This window comes from Babylonia areolata, chromosome 28 (assembly GCF_041734735.1).
Source record: "Babylonia areolata isolate BAREFJ2019XMU chromosome 28, ASM4173473v1, whole genome shotgun sequence".
Lineage (NCBI taxonomy): Eukaryota > Metazoa > Mollusca > Gastropoda > Neogastropoda > Buccinidae > Babylonia > Babylonia areolata.
In genome coordinates, this window is record NC_134903.1 from 3,155,727 (window position 1) to 3,170,357 (window position 14,631).

At 40.5% G+C, this 14,631-nt stretch overlaps 1 protein-coding gene across 2 annotated transcripts in view; it reads left to right on the forward strand.

The window, feature by feature from the left end:
* Positions 1-12,293, forward strand: part of LOC143301822 (eukaryotic translation initiation factor 5A-1-like) — a 13,221-nt gene extending 928 nt beyond the window's left edge. Inside the window, exons 1-5 of one of the 2 annotated variants that reach the window (XM_076616223.1) lie at positions 2,102-2,245; positions 3,672-3,850; positions 6,473-6,577; positions 9,828-9,959; positions 11,584-12,293. In XM_076616223.1, coding sequence (XP_076472338.1) covers positions 2,200-2,245; positions 3,672-3,850; positions 6,473-6,577; positions 9,828-9,959; positions 11,584-11,655 — 534 coding nt within the window. In that variant the 5' untranslated portion in view covers positions 2,102-2,199 and the 3' untranslated portion in view covers positions 11,656-12,293. Of the gene's footprint in view, positions 1-2,101; positions 2,246-3,671; positions 3,851-6,472; positions 6,578-9,827; positions 9,960-11,583 lie in introns of those variants that run through there. The other variant, XM_076616222.1, reaches the window with a different exon arrangement.
* Positions 12,294-14,631: the final 2,338 nt, after the last annotated feature.

A 14,631-nucleotide genomic window follows, 5' to 3' on the forward strand; every position in this document is an offset into this window, starting at 1 on the left:
GTTTTCAGGAAATGCACTGAATTACTATGATGATTGAACTGAGAAAAAGGAAGATAATTTGTATGGGAATGGTTATCTCCCATAACCCAGGGACTACCGTGAGATTATACATTGTATCAGACTGATGATTACATCTGGCATTTTATTTTATTTTATTTCATTAGTTCCCCGCCCCATTTGTATTATCTCCTCTTTTGTTTCTTCCGTTTCAAATATCTTCCATCTTCTTCTGTCACGTGGCCGTCATCCTGTTGTTGTCATGTTCCCTTGTTTCTCTATGACTCAAAAGAGTTATGGGAATAAAAAAAAATATATATATTGTCATCGTCATATAAGGATCCTTCCCCAGAGCCGCCAAACTTGATTAGGGGTCGAGGCCCCTTCCGAGTCAGTTTTATCTCCACTGGTATGAAGTGGTGTCACAGCCTCGGAAGACTTGGACTGTCAGTTATATATATATATATATATATATATATATATATATATATATATATATATATATATATAGCATATCTAAAAAATTTTAAAATTATTTTTATATATTTTTTTCTCAAGGCCTGACTAAGCGCGTTGGGTTACTAACGCTGCTGGTCAGGCATCTGCTTGGCAGACTGTGGTGTCACAGTAGCGTATACTGATGGATTTGACCCAACGCAGTGACTACGCCTCCTTCAGCTGCTGATACTGACACTGATACTGGGGGGGCGACTCGGAAGCCAAGCTGGAGACTCGAACATACCAGCTGGTGCCGGACTGCGCCCCCCCCGAGTCCCGAGTCCGACGTCCGAGTCCCTCGCCAGCCCAGTTGAATTGCTCCCAACAGCAACCCGGGCTCCCAGCACAAACTGACGACAGTTTTCACTGGCGAGTCAGCACACTGACACGGATGCCAAGTTGCCGGGTCGTCAAATGGAACTGAAGAAGTAGAAGTACATATTCAGTGGGCCGTGTCATGTTACGGTGTGACGGACCCACTCAGTTAAAACTTTCCGAGTCAGCCGTCATCGCGAAAAATTGGTCAGTTTTTGTGACGGACAGACCGGCGCAAGAGCCTCAAGTGGTTAGAGTATTGGGCTTTCGGCGCTGTGTGCGTGCGTGCGCGTGTGTGTGTGTGTGTGTGTGTGTGTGTGTGTGTGTGCCAGTGTGCTTGTGTGTGTGTGTGTGTGTGTGTGTGTGTGTGCCAGTGTGCTTGTGTGTCAGTGTGTGTGTGTGTGTGTGTGTGTGTGTGTGTGTGTGTGTGTGTGTGTGTGTGTGTGTGTGTGTGACTCTCAACGACAACAAAAACAACAACGATAACAACAAAAACAAAATCAATCACACACAAAAGAAAGAAAGCCAAACGGTTGTGGTAGACTGAACAGCATTTGGGGATGTAATTATAAAAGGTCCCACAGTCTCTTGAGGCGTCCTAATCATCATTTCAAGAATTTCGTTTAAAAATAAGATAGATAGAGAGAGAGAGAGAGAGAGAGAGAGAGAGAGAGAGAGAGAGAGAGAGAGAGATTCTTCTTAGTTACTGTTACACGACCGACATCGACTTGCCGATGATTCTGTCAAGGTTGATGCATGCTGGGTATTTTCGTGTCTCGATAACCACTGATCTTAAAAAAAAAAAAAAAAAAAAAAAAAAAAAAATATATATAGATCTGTGCTCCCTAACTAACCCACCGTTCACTGACTTGGATTACAGGATCTTTAACGTGCGTATCAGTTTGATCTGCGAGCGCATACACACATTGGGGGTTCAGAAACTAGCAGGTCTGCACATATGTCAGTGGCCTGGGAGATCGGAAAAATCTCCACCAGGCGCCGTTATCGAGATTCGAACCCGGGACCCTCAGATTGAAAGTCAAACTTAATCAGTAGGTATTGCGCCCGTCAAGATGATATCCCCTTTCCGTTTCTGGTTCTTTCATATTACGTTTTCTTTTCATTTTAAGTCAGTCAATGATATTGTTTCTCGATCTTTGATCTTTGGTACTTTGATGATAACAGATTATCCAGAGCGATATTTTTCACACACAAGAAAGGATGGTACGGAAGAATTAGGTCTCTTTTTTTCTTCCCCCAAAACGTACCAAAAAATTAAAAAAAAAAACCCGTTGCTTGTCAGTAAAGGGATGGGCGCTAAACAAAGGAACACAAGTAACCGAGTTGTTTGCCCTTGTGTTGGTGGCGCTGGTTGACAACAAGTGACGCATGCGCTCTCATTCTGCACTGCTTGAGGAATATCGAAGAAGTACACGTGAGTAAAGGATTATTATCGTAAAAACGCATTTATTTTGTGAAATACTTGAAGCGAGACATGTCTAGCATGATAAAGAATCGCTCTGTTGTATTGGCTTTAGACTGGATATGTTGTTCGACAGGAGTAAAGTGTCAAACGTATACTGTAAGTAAAATGAAATACAGTTGGCAATCTGTACGGAACGAAAGTGTCTGCATAACGGGACGGTCACAGTAACAGTTGGTAGAGTTACCGCAAACCGTGGTCTTGAGCGACAGAAAGTTGATATTCTTTCAAAATCTGTCCACCTGCCTTTAATGTGAAAGTTAATATCGCTGTGGAAAGTTTGCTTTGTTGTTCCCAACCACCTCCTCCCATCCTCCCTCACAGAAGTTTCTGTTTCAGTTCACCATCATTGCGTTTGTACAAAACTTCCGCTAAACCACATCTGCTGGGCAGATACCAGACTGAGACAGCAGCATAACCAAACACGCTAGTCAGGACTCGAGTGCACGCATATATATTTGTGAATCCATCAGAGTAGATATCTTTTACAGAATTATGCCGGAAGACAACGCCTTTTTTGCCATGTTTTTTTTTTTCGCCTAGCGCAAATGAACTCGTCTTTTTTGTTGCATCATTTTGGTGCAAACTGTTGAGTTTTACCATCTTCCAGAAGTTTATCAGAGTAATGACCCATACGTATTTTTTCTTTTGGATATGTGTATCTAATCCAGTAATTCACTTATTGAGTGAAATACTATTTGATTTGGAAGGGAAAGGAGTAATATGGAATGTATTGAAACAAAGAATAGAATATTTAGGTGAATCACACTTTCAGTTTTAAGAAAGCAGCAAAGTGTGTGTGTGGTCACTGTATTCTATTAAAAAAAAGAAAAAAATAAAAGATCGCCAGTCGCTCAATGGAGAAAGTCATGACTACCCTCAGCTTTAGCCAGGAATGTGTCAACTCAAGCCAGAATATGTACCCAGTTAAAACTTAGGCAATATCCACATCTCTTTCCCTGTACTCATTCCAATATGTTTCGTTTTGAAGATGGAAAAAGGTATATATATTGGTTAATAACATTGTAATATATACTCCACATTAAGGAGGTTTAGAATGAGAATTGTCTCTAAGACAAGAAAAATATAAGATGTGGATGGGGTTTCAAGCTATCAATAGAATTTAGAAAGATTCCCCAGGCAAAAGCTACCAGTGTTTTTGTCAATAAACTCCATACAAACCAGGGAAAAGTCTGAACATTTCAATGTCAAGTTATCTTGTCACTATGGCAGCGAAGCATACACGGCTGTGCTGATGAGTTATCTTCATACAGGCAGCCTAGGGGTTAAAATCCTCCATCTTTTACAGTTTTTGCTTGTATAATTCCTGAGTGATGTGTTCTGTGAATGTGTATTGTTTTTCCCTGTGGGCTGTCAGGCAGCACTATGGCAGACGATCATGATGAACTCTTTGACACCGGTGCCTCTGGGGCCTCGGACACCTATCCCAAGCAGTGCTCAGCCCTGAGGAAAAATGAGTTTGTGATGATCAAGGGACACCCTTGCAAGATTGTGGAGATGTCCACCTCCAAGACTGGCAAACACGGCCATGCCAAGGTACGCTCACTTTCTTTTTCCTTTTTGGTGTCACTTCTTGTAGTTGAACAAGTTAGTGTGTGATTTTAAAGATTCAGACCCAGTGATGTGGTGGTGAAACAGTCACTTGAGGATGAAGTGCAGAGCTTTTGCAAGACACTGTATTGTGCTGTTGTAATTAACTCCATGGAGATGTCATTAAATAGTTCATGTAGTTTTGCTGTGATGGGCAGATGTGGACATATTTGAAAAATTCAACACACTTTCACACAGAGACAAAGACATACAACTTAAATGTCACTAGAAAGTTTACTATCTCGTCTTTTAACAATTTAAAACAGTTTTCTAGTTTAATGCTGCTAATATTTTTGTATAGATATTTTAAATTATGTCACTAAATACTGAAAAACAAAAACAAAAAAAATGAAAAGTGGGTATACTGTACTCACCAGGCATGTCATATCCATCAGCTAATCCACAAAGAAGCATAAGATGATTTTCTCACACAGTAAAATTCCCTGATTCTCATGAATCAGTTTGAAGTCAAATGTTGCACAACAAACTGTTAAAAAAACAAAGTAGAAGATCACAACTTTGGAAAAACAGAAAACACAAAACCATACAAATCCATCTCTTGAAAAAAGAAGAAAAAACCTATTTACAAATTTCTGCTGCAGCTAGATTATTATATGCTGTAGTCCTTGACTGTGTGGAACACCTCAAAGTATTGAACAGCACAGAGGGGCACTTTACACTGATTACACATGATAGTGGTGGCTTTTTTGTGTGCATTTTTCACCTCTTGACGTGACGCTCCTTGTGCTTTGTGTTTGGCGTAACACACCTTGCACCCTCTCTGTGTTTTCCTGGTCTGCTGCTTCTTGGTGGGTGGAATGTTAGCAGGCCAGTGACTGCCTGGCCTCAGTCTCCCCATGTCTGCTCCTGTGTCTGGCAGATCTCCTCCTGATATGTGTAAAGTGTTTTGAATTTCTGTAACAAAGCTGTCATAAGAAAAAAAGAAGAAAAAAAAAGAAGAAAAGCTTTTGCATGTATTGCAACAACAAAAAAAAAAAGGCAAAATAAACATCAGTAGTATTACACAGCATATACTCATGCATAATAATTCAGGAGTGATAGTATAAATAATACACGTGCACAGACATGCCCATGCATAATACACTGACACACGCATTGCACAGACACACCCACACAATTTAAAAAGCGCACACACACAAAATGATAATTTTACATTGATCTATACAAATTATTCATTAAAACTTGTAAAAATTACCATTATTTACACAAGAAATGAATTAGCAACAATATCAAATTGTAAACATATTCACCTCGACAAGAGTGGGCGTGTCTGGAAAGTCGGTGAGAGTCCTGGGGTCCCAGTGAAAGGTGCAGCCAGTGGGAAGCTTGTCAGGTCTTTTACCCACTCATACAAATACTCTTGTTCCTCATCGTCAGTATCTACAGTCAAGTCATCTTGGCGTGCAGTATGTCCGTCACTTGTGTCACTGTCAATTTCTGTCTTGGCGTCGTAGGGGTCAGTCAGCATTGTTTCGTCGTCACTTTCAAAATCGTCATCTGGTACTAGCTGAATGTCCTCATCAGAAAAATCATCAGGGAATTCGTCACCAGTGTCCAGGAGGTCACGTTCAATGTCTGATCCTCCTGTCACAGTTTCGACAGCCTCATGCAGGGAGTACGTTCACTGCGCCACCATGTTGTATAAAAATCGCGACCTCTGACCGGGTCAAGAAAGATGGAGAAAAAAAGTCTTTCACGTGTTTAACGGTCAAGGGGAAATAACTCAGTTTTTCCTAGACTGGTCCTTCAAGAAAGCCTGATTAGTTTCCCTTTAATTGAACACTGCTGAGTGTATGAAAAAAAAATTGGAGATTCATCGTATCTTGCACTTCGGCATGTTGTTCTGAGCGGGTGGTGAACTTCAATGAGTTAATATCAAGAACTATGTTGTTTTGCAGTTAATTTTTTTCCCTGGATGGGACAGAGTTTTGTGTTTAATGCAGTTGAATTTTTTTTATTAAATTATTTGGAAAGTCCTGATTTGACCTTGTGTGGTAGGTTGGACAAAATGCAACTGTGTAAAATTTCAGCCAGCGATTGGTGTTCATGATAATTAATATGGACATAAATAGTTCTTCAAGAAAGATAGTCAGAAGGGATAGTTGAATAACAGTACCAATGCATTCAATGTCAAGAGTACTGAAGAGAGATGTAGTGAGAGTGGCCTCTCTGGATCAGTATGAGGTTTTTTAATATTGTTTTTTATTTTGATGATGAGAAAAGGATTGCTTGACAAGGTTGTACTCCAGTAATATATATCTTGGTATCAACCAGACATCTGTATTATTGTTAAGGAGATTTGAGCAAAACTCTGAAAGACGCATATATCTGTGGAGTGGATGACCCTCACATCTGTTGTCCTAGTCTTCCTGTTTGAGCCCGTAGCACATTCAGTTCTACATAGGTGGTGGTCATGGGTAAAAAAAAAGTCCACTTGATAGGGACCGAACCTGCGATCTCCAAGTCATCAGTCTGTGATGCTAATCACTAGGCTAAAGTGGCTGGTGGATTAGTGAGGTTTATGTGTTGTTGTGTATGTGTGTGCAGGTTCACATTGTGGCCATGGACCTGTTCACCAACAAGAAGTACGAAGACATCTGCCCCTCCACCCACAATGTGGAGTGCCCCCGTGTCCAGCGTACAGAGTACCAGGTGAGGCTGCTGCTCTCTGGCTGTGGTTTAATTAAAAAAAAAGAAGAAAAAAAAAAGGCATCAGTATAGCACATTTCTCAGAGTTAGACTGGACACACCAGCAATCGCCCAGTCACACACAGCCATGTCTGAAAATGACTAACCAAACTCAGCCACACACACACAGCCATGCCTGAAAAATGACGAACCAAACTTAGCCACACACACACACACACACACACACACACACACACACGCCTGAAAAATGACGAACCAAACTTAGCCACACACACACACACACGCACACACACACACACACACAGCCATGTCTGAAAATGACGAACCAAACTTAGCCACACACACACACACACACAGCCATGCCTGAAAATGACAAACCAAACTTAGCCACACACACACACACACACACACACACAGCCATGCCTGAAAAATGACGAACCAAACTTAGCCACACACACACACACACACACACACACACAGCCATGCCTGAAAAATGACGAACCAAACTCAGCCACACACACACACACAGCCATGCCTGAAAAATGACGAACCAAACTTAGCCACACACACACACACACACACACACACACACACACACACAGCCATGCCTGAAAAAGGACGAACCAAACTTAGCCACACACACACACACACACACACACACACACACACACACACACACACACACACACACAGCCATGCCTGAAAAATGACGAACCAAACTCAGCCACACACACACACACAGCCATGCCTGAAAAATGACGAACCAAACTTAGCCACACACACACACACACACACACACACACACACACACACACACACACACACACAGCCATGCCTGAAAAATGACGAACCAAACTTAGCCACACACACACACACACACACACACACACACACACACACACACACACACACACACACACAGCCATGCCTGAAAAATGACGAACCAAACTCAGCCACACACACACACACAGCCATGCCTGAAAAATGACGAACCAAACTCAGCCACACACACACACACACAGCCATGCCTGAAAAATGACGAACCAAACTTAGCCACACACACACACACAGCCATGCCTGAAAAATGACGAACCAAACTTAGCCACACACACACACACACACACAGCCATGCCTGAAAATGACTGACTAAACTCGGCCACACACACACACACACACACACACACACACAGCCATGCCTGAAAATGACTAACCAAACTCAGCCACACGCACACGCACACACACACACACACACACAAAACCATGCCTGAAAATGACTAACCAAACTCAGCCACACACACACACACACACACACACACACACACACACATTACAGGAAAAGTGCCTGATTTGTTTCATCACTAACTGTAAGAACAGACAAACAGTTACCTAAGTCCCACCGACAGGTGAATTCAAATCAAACCCTTGACATTTGTGTTGGCACATTTTTTTGATAGAAGACACCGGGTCTCACATGAAAAGAGGAGGAAGGAAGGTTGGTTGGTCTGCTCTGATGCTTATTCGCTCTTTCACTGACAGTCAAAACTTAGAGAAGACAAACAGACAAGTGTAGACCGTTTTTTTATGAGGCGGGGGTTAGGGTCATCATAATCAGACTTATAATATTCTTAGTTGCAGTTGTGCCTTTCTATGTTTATACTGTGTAGACTTTTCAGTTGTTGGCATAGTCTTTTAATGTTGATTTTCATACACTGAATGTTTTACTTTGTACTTGATTGATGTGTGCATGGTTGTCAAGAAAGGGCGTTTTTTATTTATTTATTTTTTGTTTAATGTATATTTCACTTGTGTTTTGGAATGTTATTTTTTCTTGCCTGAATTGTTTCCTTTTAACTGATTATTGTTATGATTGTAATCAAGGGTGTATGGGCTTGTTTTTTTTCCATTTCACTTGTGTCTTAGAATGCTATATTTTTCTTACCTGATTGTTTTCCTTTTATCTGATGATATGTTTACATAGCTATCCAGGAAGGATGTACAGATTATAAATTTACTTCTTTACTTCACTTGTCATAGAATGTTGTGTTTTTCTTAACTGCTTTACTGCTAGTTCATTTTGCTATAGCCAATGCTGAGAAAATTTTCAGAAAAACAGGAAAAACATGCCAATGATTTTAATTTGCTTATATTTCAAAAAGTACTGAAGATAAGTGCATGAACCAAGATTTTGTTTTTTACTCACATGTTCAAATAATGAGTCAGTCTGACAGAGAAATTCCATAAAATGCAATAATTAAAAAAAAAAGAAAAAAAAAGAGAAAAGGACTGTCATTCCATCATGTAGGTGCTATAACATCAACCAGGTTATCATTATCAACCAGTCTTTCTTGTGACTGTTGTGATCAACCAGACACACTGTCAAGGCTGAGCAGCAGTGTCCAGGTCCATAAGACTCCAACACAGTCCACACAAAGAATGAAAAGGGTGTCTATCGCCAGTAAAAACACTTTAGTACTTGCGGAAACAGTCTATACAGTGCTGGTTTGCTGGGGCAGTCTGGGCAGTAGAACCTCACATCCTTTCTTTGCCCTTTCTTCCAGCAGACTCTGCACTTCCTTTGTAGCCTAGCCTTCTGTGGGGTATGTGGGATGACATCAGTGAAGTGTCGTCCACCAGATGAACAGCGTGGTCATCCTCCATGTCAAAATTGGCGTCTTCGGCATCAACTTCACGCATTTGTATCTCATTCAACCCACAATCTTCATCTCTACTATTTGCATTGTGAAAGATTTCTTCAATACTTGTGCAAGTGTTGGGGTTTGTCTAGGTTCAGTCATGGCTTTGCAAACACAACTTGAGCTTCGTACAAACTTGCAAAACTTTCGCCGTAAATATGACAGCGAGGTGAATATTTTTAGCTTATGGAACTCAGGAGATAAAGAGCTCTCAGGGGAGTTAATTTAATGGTAGAAGATTGTATTTTCTGTAATGCGGTACTCAAAACATAGAACGTTGTAACATAACATACGGCGTAGGGAAGAGTGTACTGTTATTTGTTTTTATATCACATATTTGCCTTGTTTGTTTTTGCATCAGATATTATCTGTTGACAAGCACTTGTATGAGCCCAAAGAAAATTTTCTGTTTCAGTTGTTTGATGCAAAGTTTTTTTAATTGAAATTAAATGAATTGCGTTTCCACTTGTCCAGCAGGTTTAGTTGTCCTGGACGATCAGACAAGTCAATATTTGGAGCCCTTTTTCTATTTTTTTTGCTTTTTTTGTTTTCTTTCACAGGTGGTACATGTAACGGACGACGGCTTCCTGGGTCTGATGGATGAAGCCAACAACCAGCGTGACGACCTGAAACTACCCGACGATGAGACTCTAAGCAAGGAAATTAGGGAGAAAGCTGACGACGATATCATGGTAAGTGATGACTGCTTTGCTGTGTGTGCTGTGAGTCTTTGAAGGAGGGAATAGTTGAGAGAGATGACATGATTACTGACATGTGGTGCCCAGCCATCAAACAGATCCACACACCCAGCATGTCTATCAGGAAGAGATGTGAGAAATTCTGGCGCTACCAGCTACAAACTAATTATTCTGACTGAATGAATATATTTGAAACATGTTATGGTGCCTTTGTTTTATTGTCTTTTGTACACTTACCTGAGTGTGTTGAGTTCACACTGTGGGTATGCAACAGAGTGTGCATCAAATAGACATACAAATATACTTTGTGTGTAAAACACTGAGGGAGAAAGATTAATAGCAGCAGTGCTAGTACTAAAACTATACGTCACACAAAGACTGTCATATTCAGAGTTAAGTTATGGTTCAGGACACTATGGGTCATTTGACCAGTTCATGTTTAATCAATGGATCATTTTCAAGAGGTCAGGAAAAAACAACCCCTTATTCCTGTTCCTGACATCTGCATCAGGCCACTCCACACTACACCCCAGAATTATTGGAATGGATTGTATATGTCTATCTATCTATCTATCTATATATATATATATACATATATATATATATATATATATATATATATATATATATATATATATATATATATATATATATATATATATATATATATATAGTTCTCAGAAACATGTGAGGCAGGGGAGTGACTCATTTTGGAGTTTTATATTTCGTGTGTATTTACTGTATGAATGTGTTTGATGAGATTCAGACTCCCAAGATGTGTGCAGAATGGAAGAGATTGCAACTGTTCTGAACACTCATTCGATCCTTCTCGATATAAGCAGCTCCTTTTGATGACATGTTTCATGTTGCAGATGAAAAATATGCAAAACATCCTGCATGTTGCAAAGCCATCCTGAATGGAGGAGACTGGCGGGGAATAAAAAAAAAAAGAAGCTAAATTGGTACTGTATTTCACCGCAGTTCACAGTGCGCAAGCGACGTTGTCTTTATATAAAATCATATGGAAATAACTTCGTTTCATTTCCAGATTCGTTTTTTTTTTTTTTCTGCAGTCTTCATCTGCTCGACATTGAATTGCACAGCAACAACAATGATGATTATATTTATTTATATATATATATATTCTTTGTGTTGTTTCACAGGTAATGCAGTGATCTTTCTGTTGTTTTACAGGTGACATTGTTGAAGGCTGTTGACTGATCTTTGTATTGCTGACAGTGATGTTTGTGTTCTTTTACAGGTAACATAGTTACCTTTGTATTGCTTTACAGGTTGACAGTGCGGAAGTGTGTTGGCAGTGATCATTGGATTTTACGGGTAACACAATCTTTGTGTTGTGTTTCAGGTCTACCTAGCAAAATCCTGAAGAAAAATCCACTCTGCTAATAGGTACATGTGTGTGTGATTGAAGCTTGACAGAAAGGCACAGGAAACAAATGTTGAGCACCTAAAGACAGCTGTCATTAGGCTTTACCCACGTAGGAAGCCTGTTGTGCAAATGACTGTTTATATAGCACTGAAGAATTTGATCTCTGATCTAAGATAGGCGCTTTATAAGTATTGATAATAAATAAGAAATGTTTGTGTTGTTGCACAGGTGACAGTGCTGAAGGCCGTTAAAAATGAGAAAGTGATCAGCATCAAAAAACTGGGCGACAGCGGCAAGTAGGACAGCAGTTTTGGGGGACCAGTGTGTGGGAGAGCGAGGTCCAACTGTGTACCTACCATACAACGGCTTTTCACTCTCACATTTCTTTCTCTGTCCTCTGTCTGTCTGTCTCTGTCTCTGTCTCTGTCTCACCATACCACCCCCATCCCATTGGTGCCATGTCAAGTGGGTTTTTTTTTTCTTTTGGGTGTTTGAAGGGGATGGGTGTTTTTTTGAAAGCCCCTTTACCCCCCTCATCTCCCCCATTCCCCTCCCTGGGATCTGCTGGCTGTAGAAGGAAGGAAAGAAAAAGAGGTCGTGTACGCTGACAGCTTGACACACATGCACATTATTGACGTTGAGGAGCCTCCTGTTGGCTTTCACACACTCACACCCTTCCCCTCGCCCCACACCCCACCTCCTGCTTTCTTTGGTCTTTGAAGAGTCAGGGGAGGGGGATAAGAGGGGGTGGGTGGGTGGGTTGGAGGAGGCCGGTGAATGAGGGGGAGAGGTGTTTGGGGTGGGGGTTGGTTGTCTGTGAAAAAAGGATGGTTTTAAGGGAGAGGAAGAAGTGTGGGAAGAGCTGGAGATTTGTTGGCAGAAGACGGCAATGATCCTCCAGAGTGATGTTTTGATCCTGAAGTCTCCCACCCCCCCCCCCTTCTCAACCTACTGCATCACACATTGCAGCTACAGTGATTGAATGAAGGGTTGGTAACTTTTTAACATACATCACACAACTTTTCTTCTCTTTTTAAAAAGATGGACAATTTTTATTCCAAATCTCAAACATGTGACGGTGGCCATATTCATTTATTTATTTATTTATTTATATTTTACAGAATTAAGAAATTATATCAATCTTGTCTGTGAGAAGGTGAGATTCACGAGTGCATTGGAACCATACCGCTGAGATTATTGACTGTGTGCAAAGTGCAAAGTATTGATGGTGTGCAGTTGGAAAGTGTAGCATTAAGGGAATGACAGGTGGGGGTGGATAGCGTTGGAAGTCAGATCCTCCTGAAACGACTTCATTTTTGACAAGCTTTCGTCATCCTTTGTTCTTTTTCCCACCACTTCCAGGAATTAAAAAAAAAAAAAAAAAGCGTTTGCAAGACTTGTAAAATGTCATGTGAAATAATATTACCTGCCCACCCTAATAACAACTCTGCAAAACAGATTGATTGGATGCACATTACGCAATGCTTAAAACCTGTGTACATTTTATGTATACTCGCGGTCAGGGTGTATGGTCCCCTATAATTTCTATTTTTTTGTTTGTTTATGGATATTTTCTGAAGTGATTTCAGAATATGTAGCAATCTTTTATTCGTTAATTATTTATGGGGACTTTTTTTTTTTTTTTTTTGGTTTTTTTTTGGTCAGGCTTACTTGATTGGAAGTGTGTTTTTCTGGTGGGATGGCCAACATCCTGCAATAAATTTTGCTTTGCAACTTGTCTGTTTATGGTCAGAGTGGTGTGTATGTTAGTGTGAGCCTCTGTGTGTGAGTGTGTGTTGATTGTTGATATGAATTGATGCTTATCTAGTGTTTATTGTTGGTCAAGACCAAGGTCTGAGCCCTTTACAAACACGGGGTCATTCGCACAACTTACTGGATAGAGGCAACTGACAGCTGTCGTAAGGCACTCATCATTTGTTTCCTGTGTCATTGCAAGTCCGGTTTTAGTCATGCATGTGCATATAATATACATGTTTTTGAGTTGATGTTCTGTAGAATTTTGCCAAGGCAGCCCTTTTGTTGCTGTAGGTGCTTTTACGAGCGCTGAGTGTAAACTATGCTGTACATGGGACCTCGGTTTATCATCTTATCCGAGTAAAGTGTCCAGATCACCATGCAAGACCTAGTGGAGGGGGGAAATTCCAGTGACTGGGATTCCATTCCATACCCTCCGATTTTCTTGCTTTCTTGGCGGAGACGTAACTATTAGGTCACCATTCCTTTGTTTGCATGTGTTTGTGTGTGAGTGTGTGCATGTATTTCTTGTCATGTGTGCACTTGTGTTTAAGTGAGGGTGTGTGTGTGTAGTTGTGTGCAGGTTGGTGTGTGTGCACAGTGTTGCTTGTAGAATCTTGTGATGGTCAGAGGTGGAAGACCCAGGAGGGAGGTGGCAGAATGGTTAAGACACTTTCTGCTAAAGGAGTGTTAGGGTCTGGGTTTGAATCCCGGTCTCACCCTATCTCTCAAGTCTGACTGGAAAACCAAACTGAGCAATTGAGTCTTTTGAATGAGGCATTAAATGGAATTCTGGTATGCAGCACACATTTCATGCACCTGAGAAGAACCCATGGCAATATAAGTGTTGTCCTCTGGCAAAATCCTGTAGGAGAAATCCTTTCCAATAGGTACACAAATATGATTATTATATATGCATGCACTCAAGGCCTGACTTCAGCGTTAAGTTATGCTGCTGTCTGTTATTTGCCAAGCAGATGTGGTGTAGTGTATATCGATTTGTCTGAAGGCAGTGATGTTTCTTGAGAAACAAACTGAAACTGAAGGACTAAATCACTCCTATCGAGAGATACTCTAGGTTTTTTTTTTTTTTTTTTTTTTTTTGTTAATGAAAAACCACAGCTTTCATTTGAAACCACTGTATTAATAATAACTGCATATTTTGGGTTGAAAGTGAAGCATTGAATTTTCAAAACAGTTACACATTTTTCAAGCTGTTTAAGGTGCACATATGCATGAAACAGTCTTCAGTTGCATGATGTGTTATAATTCATGCATGCACTTCTTGTGCTCTTTCTGTCTATCCGACAAAGATGACGAAAAATGAGTGTTGTAGAAAATAGGCTGTTTGGAGATGATTTATGATGTGGTGTTCTGTGGAGCTGCCAACTGAGGACACAAAAAAAAACAAATTAAAAAAAAAAATCCCTTGTGCAGCATGCAATTAGTACACATAAATGAACCCGCTGTAGAAAAAATCCCTCTGATACTAATACAAACACATGGAGGCCAAAAAATGAA